Genomic DNA, 9,228 nt, shown 5'->3' with positions numbered 1-9,228 from the left:
TTGATCAAAAGTAAGTTCTTTCAAATTAGTCAGTTATTTGGTTGAGCTTTATCTTGTTGTGTAATGTTAGTTAAGGGATTTTTTGTACATTTCTTAGGACTATTCTACCATCATTTCACTGATAGCGCAATTTTACTGGTCCCATTCATTCAGTATTGTAATTTCCAACAGCCTTTGAAGGCGTCCTAACACTTTTTTTTAGTCTGGTTGTGTGTTGGAGATCTGCTCTGCAGGGATGTGACCGACAAAGAGAGGGGAGGGAGCAAACCCCTCTCATCTGTTATGCATTTCCCCTTTGATTCAGCAGCAGCCACTGAATCTTATTTTCCACCGTTTCTCCCTCTAATGCGCTTTGTTCTGCGTTCAGCTGTGGAATGTGCTGGAGAACACAGCTAATTGTAAAAAACCTTATATCTCTGATCTGGGTTTCTCTCCCTTTACCTTTTTTTGTGTTTGTTTTTGAAAAACTCAAACTACTGAATGTTAAGATCACACAAAGCAGGGGCATTAAAAGAGATATACCTCACTGGGAAAACTGATGGAACAGAAACTGATGGCATTAAAGTTGTTTATCTGTCTGTGTGATGAAATGAAGCTCATCAAATGATAGAAAACAAACAATAAGACCAAATTCTGACTCACATAAGGCAGGTGGGATGAACTTAAAAGCACCTGATGACACGTTTTTGTATTTTCCATTTCTGACCTTATGCCACTTCCATTAGTGGAGGAATATTTAGAAGTTTATACTTTGGAGGAGCATCAGTGTCTCTACTTGTAGGGCAACAAACTTTGTTTTTAGTGGAATGAACCACTGATGTACAAGTCAGCCACTCTCCATAAGAGCTGCAGGCAATCTCATTCTGCAGAAAAACACTGCAGCACTCATTTACATTCACATGGACTCTGGTAGTTTAAATTTAACTGAGAAAAGGTGGAAGTTTATAAAGTTTTTGAAGTTTAAAAGTTTCCAAATGAGCAGTGAAATGCAATGGTTGCTCCACCTGTTGGTTGTTTTGTGGCAATGCGAGGTTAGCCAAATTTTGTGAACTTATATAACTGTATTATTGTGGATCTAGAGTACAAAGCACATAACTGTTCACAAATATGTGATACCAATAAAAGCTCCAAGACAAACGTTTTTTTTTTCTTTTTGGTCTTTTTTAAACAATAATATCATCACATAGAAATTTTCTCTATCATAAATCAATTTGAAGACATTTTACAAATCAAACGCCGCTCAAAGTACAGAAGAAAAGTACATTTACAAGTACGTTAAGACACTGTGACACAAGGTTGCTGAGTGATAAACAGTAAGGCACCGATGCCGTCTGTGGCATAGGTAGTTTACAAACAATAGGAAAAAAAATCTGCAAAAACCATCATTAAAAACCAGAAGATTCTTCGAAACGTGTCAAGAAAATGAAAGCATAAGAAACAACACTGCAAAGCAAAAACGTACTGTTTTAAAAACCTTAGCAGTGGAACACATCGTGTGAAAGATTTGGGAAATGTTCAAAGAGCTCGCTAGAGGGTTGTTTACCAGGTTTCTGTTATTTGGTATGGAAGCATAGAAAGGCCATTATAATTAGAATTTATAATCAGCTCGTGAAAATGATTCAGTGAATATTTAATGCCACCAAAATTTGAGCAGTAAAATGTTTTTGCTTTCAAATCCCCCGCTTTGAAATTTAAATTTATGTTTTGTTTTTTTTTAAGGAACACAAGATCGAACAGAAAATTCACATGTACGGGGTTTCCTGTTGCTCATCTGAATTTTTCTTTCTTGGATCACACAGCTGATAAAACAAATTCTGGAGTTTTAATTTTGCCTGAATCTAATTTTAAAGACCTCATTTTTGTTTTTTTAATTTCTGCTGAAAATGTTGGCTCTAAAACAAACTGATGAATTTAAGCAACCCAAAAACTGGTTGTATTGTGTTGTTTTGTTTTTGAATATTGGACACAATTGGCGTTTCATATCTGTACAATCTAAAGTCAATAAAACCATGTTTCTGATGTTGCAGAACTTGAAGTCTAATTTTTTAAGAGGTCAATTCAAACAATACTGATTCATAGTTTTCCAAATAAAATTATTCAAAATTTGTAAATTTATTAGTTATTAGTATTGAAATTATATGGCCATTTTGTCTTCCATACTTGGTAGCAGGACCTTTTAAAACACAATTATCAATCTTCATCTAAAATTTATAGGAAGGGAATTCAAAGCACACCAATTCATATACACTACTGTTCAAAAGTTTGGGGTCACCCAGACAATTTCATGTTTTCCATGAAAACTCACACTTTTATTCATGTGCTAACATATTTGCACAAGGGTTTTCTAATCATCAATCAGCCTTTCAACACCATTAGCTAACACAATGTAGTATTAGAACACAGGAGTGATGGTTGCTGGAAATGTTCCTCTGTACCCTTATGGAGATATTCCATTAAAAATCAGCCGTTTCCAGCTACAATAGTCATTTACCACATTAACAATGTCTAGACTGTATTTATGATTAATTTAATGTTATCTTCATTGAAAAAAATGCGTTTCTTTCAAAAATAAGGACATTTCTAAGTGACCCCAAACTTTTGAACGGTAGTATATATATTTATTTCATAGTGTTCAGTTTTTACATCTTTCTGTGCTGTTTTGGCCTCCGTATGTTGCAGCAGGACCATTTAAAACACCAGTAGAATGAATTACAGGATGTGGTGTGCTGTTAGGAAATAAAGCTTCCTTTTCCATTAGGTTTTCAGCTACTAGTTCTTTCTAGCATAATTATATTTCTGGGAAAAACATTTTTTTTCAGGCATGTTTGAACAGTGAGCGGCTGCCATCAGACACCCACTGACATGTGATCGCACTTCTTAGTTATTAATATCTTCTCACATCTTCTGTTGATTCAACAGGACCAATGGTCCTTCATCACAGATAATCAAATGTCACACAAAAATTCATTTACTAAAGTCAAATCAAAAGATCCAGGTTGATGTGGTAAGAAAAAGATGCCAAATACCACAAGTTTGGATCCCCATTAGGAGATTTATCTCCACATGTACAAATGAGCTGACTGCCAGGCTGTCTTTCACATGGTGTATTTCACTTTTATGCAGTACAGGCTGTGCTTCTGTTTCACACTGTTAGAAAGCATCAAAGCTGAAAAGTCTTGACAGATTGTTTTGAGATGAGCTCTGCCGGTCTCCATCACATCCCTCTCTGGTTTGAGAAAAGGAAACGTGAATGAGACCTGAGCTCTAAGACATGTTCTATTCTTGATACATAAACTGAATTAATAAAAAGCAGCGATCCAGAACAGTACTGCTCACAGGGAGGGTGAACATTTCACTCACTAATAACTGTCTTGACACAAATTTGTCCCCCATTATTAATACAAAAATAGATAAGAAAACATTTACTAATATAAAGTATATGCCAGACAATCAAGAAGTGGGTTATTTTGTTCTAATTACCAGTAACTAAAATCAAAAACTGTCACACCCAACAAGAAAATGCCACAACTACCTGTATCACAGCCCCCCTACACTCCCTTTACTGTACCTTCTCCAGTCAACACACACCCACACACACACACACACACACACATTTGGTAAACTGCACAAAGCTAGCTTTCACCACAACCACAGGCACAGTAAAGAGCATATGTATTTTCTGTTGTCTGTAAATGAAGTGAAGTGAGAAAGTGGCCACAGCTAAAAATGCAGCCTGTTCCTCCTGTTTTTCGATGCACGCTGCGTCTCCGGTTAAATCATCTCACTTCTCACAGTCTGAATTCCCACCAGTGTGTGCTTTCTGTAATTATGGATGCAGGTCTGTGTGCTCTCAGGGTGTGTCTGTGTCTGTTTTTGAACTGGGTCCACTTAAAGACCTTTATGAACTGACTAAAACCATAAGGCAAGGGCTTCTGCAGCCACAGCTCTTATATAGCACCAGAGCATTAAAAGAGGGTAACAGGTAGGTTTACTTCTCACCTGTTAACTGTCATGTAAGAGATATTTTTTATTCAAAAAGGTGACTTAAGTTTCTTTAAAAAATTCTTTGACATTGTAACTTTTGAATGGAAAGTCAAGTTCACAAAACCACCACAGTAACTACGACACTTTTCTATATATAACATATCTCAGTCTGTCGGTTCATTCTCCAGAAATATGTGACAACGTGAGATGCTTATTTCTTCGGAGAGATGACTGCTGAACCTTATCTCAACATCAGTCATGGCACTTCTGCTGTCAGTGATGTCAGGTTATTTGTCTGGCAAACATGACTGAAGTTATTGAGCAGTTGTTCTGTTTACTTAAGCTGAGCTTCAGACTGTGGTTTTACCTCGGCAGTGTCGACCAAGAGAGGAACTCGTGAAAATGTAGTAATTTCAATTCATCTGACCTTCCTACATGTTCAGATTGGTTGCTGTCTTTTAGTTGTCCTATAAGTCATTGCTGACTAAACAAGAAAAGCACTCAGAGAGTGCAGTACTCCGCCAAGGCTGCTCAGTTGTTCTATCATTTCCGACGGATGAAATCTTTAATAAAAAATGACCTTGTACTGAGCACAGTCGTGTGTTGTGCATGTGTATGTTATGTATGGAAACTGATCATGTAACCTAAATATGTAGGGAATGACGGGAATTGATGGAATTCAGAAACACCCCCACAATTTAATCAATTGTTCCTTGTATCATTTTCGACAGATAAATCCAAATAAGTCCGCAGTGGTCGATTCGTAGTAGGATCGCAATCATGTGATCATCAGCAGGCAGCTGACGTAGCGTTCACTTGTCATAGTTACAGTGACGCTGTGATGCTATCTTGCAATGATACATAAATCTTTAACAAATCCATGGATCCAGACAATAAATCGCATCACTGCCAAAATCTAATGGGGTGGTCCTTGTGTCATTTCTGACTTTCCCTGAAAATTTCATCCAAATCCATTTTTGAGGAATGTTGTGCACAAACAGACAGACTTACACCGATCATCACATAACCATGCCGCGTTCCTTGGCGGAGTACGTATCTTCCATCTTCCCTCCATCCCCACAGAGTTCTGCACATTTAAATGAAACAGATAACTGCAAAACGTTCGCAGTAGACACACTGGGATGTGGTAGATTAAACTTTAGCTAAGATTTAACCTTTACACTATCCATATTCAGGTTATGAAACTCCCACTAATGTTTTCCCTGGATGGATGAAGTGACATGTTGCATGTTTCTAGCTCAAAAACAATGATTTGACTGTGATTAACACGTAACATTAAGTGCATTTAGCATGAGCAGTGAAGACAGCTTTGTGTAGCCACACCTCTCACTTTAACAACATCTGGAGAAATTCAAGAGCTAAGTAGAGAACTGCAGTGATGCCATGGGCAATGTATTTCTGTCCACTGTTGTAACAGGGAAATTGCTATAAAATAGGACAGAATGGCATTTTGTTGATAATTATGAGCAGTTGATCACTCTCAGTAAACTCTTCAGGACTGTGTGGGTATTGTTTTGTTTGAAGTGCTGGTAAGTAGCAACCAGGGCTTAAATGAAGTTTCAAAGTCAATTTAACCCCCAAAACTTCCTGCTCAAGGGTTTGTATTTCTGCATTTTAATCCATTGTAAGATGCATATTTTATTCCCACTATTTTACAACCAAAATTTAAAAAAAAAAAAAAAAATTTGCAAACTTTTTTTTTGGGTTTCCTTCCTTTATTGTGGCGGACACAGCTTGAAGCCACAGAGTAAATCTTGTGATAGATGAATTGATGATGAAGTCCCACGTTATTATAAGAGTCCATATTACTCAAATTTACAGGTTCATAATTGTATTTGTGGGGTCTCCTTGAATATGTTTAGATGCATTAATGCTGAAAAACATCACTTTTCTCATACTGTATATTGCTCCAGCTCCTCTTCTAAGCCTCTACATAAAACGCTGCGTTTTACCTCCAGTCTCTTTCAGAACCGCTCCCAAAAAGCCCAGCTTGGCTCTGATTGGTCAGCTGGGTCGAGATAGGTAATCCTAACCCTAACCCTTAACCCTAGATCTAAGAGTGAAGGCAGAAAGTAGTAGTAAGTAGGAGTATTTTCTCTGTGGTGTGGGCAAGGTTGCAAACATTTTAAATGGAAAAAACAGCTATTACACACTAAAGAAAAAGGAAACACCTGAAAAACATAAGTTCAATGAGAATTTATATAAGTGAAGACGTCCAATTTGAAAATACAAGTCTTCCTTAAAATGTTGTTAAACATCATGATTTTGTATTGTGTGAAAATATGGCATGGTAAATCAGTTCATAAATGATATAATGATTTATATGTCAATATGACAACAAAGGGCTGAAGGAACATTTTAGCTCATTAGAAGGCTCCTGGACATTAGTCCCGTCAACTAAAATATTTTCTGATAGTGCAACACTGCTCTACGACACACAGCTGTCCTCTGTCTCTGATTCAAACGCAGATGAACACTGGCTGCAATAGTAAATTACTCCGGCAAGATCATGAATATGCTCCAGAATGTCGTCTTATTGTAGGAAGTCACGGTTCACAGTTAGAAAGTGACTGCCTTTAACAGTGATGGTGAAACCTCTACAAGAAAACATACATTTTATGTGAATTAGGAGCTATTTTTTGTTATCAACGTCTGGATCCCTGACAAAAATTTGTTCTACATACGTTAGCCAGAAAAATCTAATAGAACGCTGAATGGGAAACAATAATTAAAACGTAAAGCTGGAGGTGTGATTACACAAAACTACCGGGCAACAAGTTACTCAACAGTGTTGTCCAGAACCAGCTTCTTGGAGCGAGCCCCAACTCAACCAGTTCAGTGGACAAACAAGTGGCACCTACAGAAACTTAAAGGTTGTTACAAGGCAATCCATGAAAATAGTGACATTGCATTACTAGTCATACTACTAATCAACAGCTGTCAGTGATTTAGCTAACGGTACCATGAAAATGTTTATGGCAGAGTGCAGACACGTGGTTCTGTCTCTTTCTCTTCATCACCACTGACCCCGGTTCACCAGACAACTGTCACACTCCTCTCCCTTATCCACTTCTTGCCCATCTGGGATGACAACAGCTCTGTGCAGCTGCCCTCACCCATTTTATCGACTTACTCTTCCGTCGCTGTTAGGACTCCAACAAACTGTGCCAGCGGCAAACCTGCTGTCCTTTGGACTCCTTCATCTGAGTCCAGTGGGTGAGCTCCTCCTCTCCAGAGCTGTTGAGGCCCAGGGAAATCCAACCAATCATCTCCTTACGCTTCATGCTGCGCTTGTTGTAGACGGACAGGATGAGCGTGACGTCCGATAGCTGGAAAAGAGCTACCTGGAAGACAAATGTCTCTTTGTAGGTCGGGTTGGGCTGACCTCGACAGATGGATGTCTTACACTTGGACATCTCATGGCCCATGGAGTTGAGTAAGGTCAGCTTAACATAAGTATCTAGACAAGAAGCAGGTGGAGTAGAAAGTTACAGGGGAAATGATGCATGAAATATATGGTTTGCAACGTTAAAACATTAGGGTATTTTCTAGTCAGTCAAGCACAGACTTGAGTCATGGATCCTTTGTGCAAAATCCTTTTGTGTCTCCAGTGTTTTCTCTTTGAATTCCGGGATTACAACCTGCAGAAAAGTACAGTGTGACACATTTCCCCGCAAAGCATTTGTTTTGTAATAACATCACAGCCATTGATGTGTAAGATTATGACCATATAGGATGTGGTTTTCTCCTGATCAAACGCAAAGCACAGCTGTGAGTGTTTCTGATAACACAGAGCAAGGACTGAGAAGATGCAGGGAGCATTACTTTAGTCTTGTTGCTATGCAACTACTGTGTGTCTAACCTGAAGTAGGGGATAATGTCGAAGATAAAACGGACTAGAGAAAGTTAGGGATATGTCTGCTTGCTCTTAGAGGATGAGGTGTCGCTAAAATTAATTAATTCATCAGTAAAATACCTCGAGGAGCTGCTATTATTTTCCCTGACTTTGATGTAAAGTCAGTGTCATGACAGGACTGGTGCAAAGACTTTTAAAGCCCACGGCAATATCCCAAAATGTGCTCCGTCCAAAACGTGAGTCACATATTTTGGAGGGTACGCAGGTCTGTTGTTTCGTAAGTGACTGGTGCATAATTCTAATATGACATTAACCTTTAACATGAGATGTGGAAAATGAATCTCTCTCCTTGTCATCAAAGAGAGAACATTATCTTTGTAGTGGATTAGGAGTCAAGAATATAGTAACATGACTCGAGTCATGACACATGGTTTGTGTGATATTTTACACCTATTATTTCTCAGCCAATTTCCTTCTATTTTATCAGAAGTCAGTACATTTTCCAAAAGTACAGCATTTCTGATAAATCTCATCGTTTAACCCTAAAGGCGGAAAAAGAAAACGAAAAAACACTGCCATTATCAAGTGATTTCAGCATTCACAGTTTCCTTATTCACTCCTCATTTCCATGCAGAAATCATGACATAAACTGAAGCCATAAATCCAGCTGAAAGTAAACGAGGCAAGACTAGCAATCACAATGGGTCTTTGAGAGTGTTTCGCCCCTCGTCTACAACCATACTCTGTAATAATGCTGTGTATTATGTTCCTGTCTAAGAGGGAGTATAAGGAATGAATTGCTGAGGCTTTCATGCTGTCGAGTGCCAGCTGCCTTCCAACGCCTAGCTCACCGCCTTGAATCACACATTCAGTTGCTCTCTTTGACATAAAAGCAGAGTGAAAAAAATAGCCTTGATTTCTTTTTTGACTGCTGCTGAATGGGCTCTGTAGAGCTGTGGATGTCTTAAGTGGTCAGTAGCGGTGATGCATGGCTCTGTGCTATTGTTGCTGAATGAGAGGGGCTGCGGCTGATGATTAACTTGATTCGTCAGCTTGGTACTGTTTTGAAATGATAGAAAAGGAGCTTTGAAATTGCTCCGCATCTTTCACCGTGCTCTTTCCACTTTGTAAGACGCACAAAGTCAATCAAGGCCTTCATGAGGATTTTGCACAAAAGTTTTTTTCAGTGTTACCAGATGTGACTATTTTCTAAGCACAATTTCAGGGCTATACAGTATGTGGATATGCTATTCAGGGATGTACAAACAATATCTAAATCTGGCAGCTAGTCATTAGTCGGAGACATTTGTGAATACAAGGAACATATCAATTAATGGGAGGACAGTGCAGTGTGTCTTTTGGATGAA

General features: G+C 38.5%; 1 protein-coding gene across 2 annotated transcripts in view; it reads right to left on the bottom strand.

Annotated features, from left to right (window-relative positions):
• Positions 1 to 1,638: 1,638 nt before the first annotated feature.
• Positions 1,639 to 9,228, bottom strand: part of syt14a (synaptotagmin XIVa) — a 53,156-nt gene continuing 45,566 nt past the window's right edge. For both annotated transcript variants that reach the window (XM_055006163.1, XM_055006164.1), the window contains one exon: positions 1,639 to 7,465. In XM_055006163.1, the coding sequence (XP_054862138.1) occupies positions 7,152 to 7,465 (314 nt within the window). In that variant the 3' untranslated portion in view covers positions 1,639 to 7,151. The remainder of the gene's footprint in view (positions 7,466 to 9,228) is intronic.

This window comes from Amphiprion ocellaris, chromosome 20 (assembly GCF_022539595.1).
Source record: "Amphiprion ocellaris isolate individual 3 ecotype Okinawa chromosome 20, ASM2253959v1, whole genome shotgun sequence".
Classification (NCBI taxonomy): domain Eukaryota; kingdom Metazoa; phylum Chordata; class Actinopteri; family Pomacentridae; genus Amphiprion; species Amphiprion ocellaris.
Note: the sequence above shows the minus strand (reverse complement) of the source record. Positions and strands in the feature narration are given on the sequence as shown.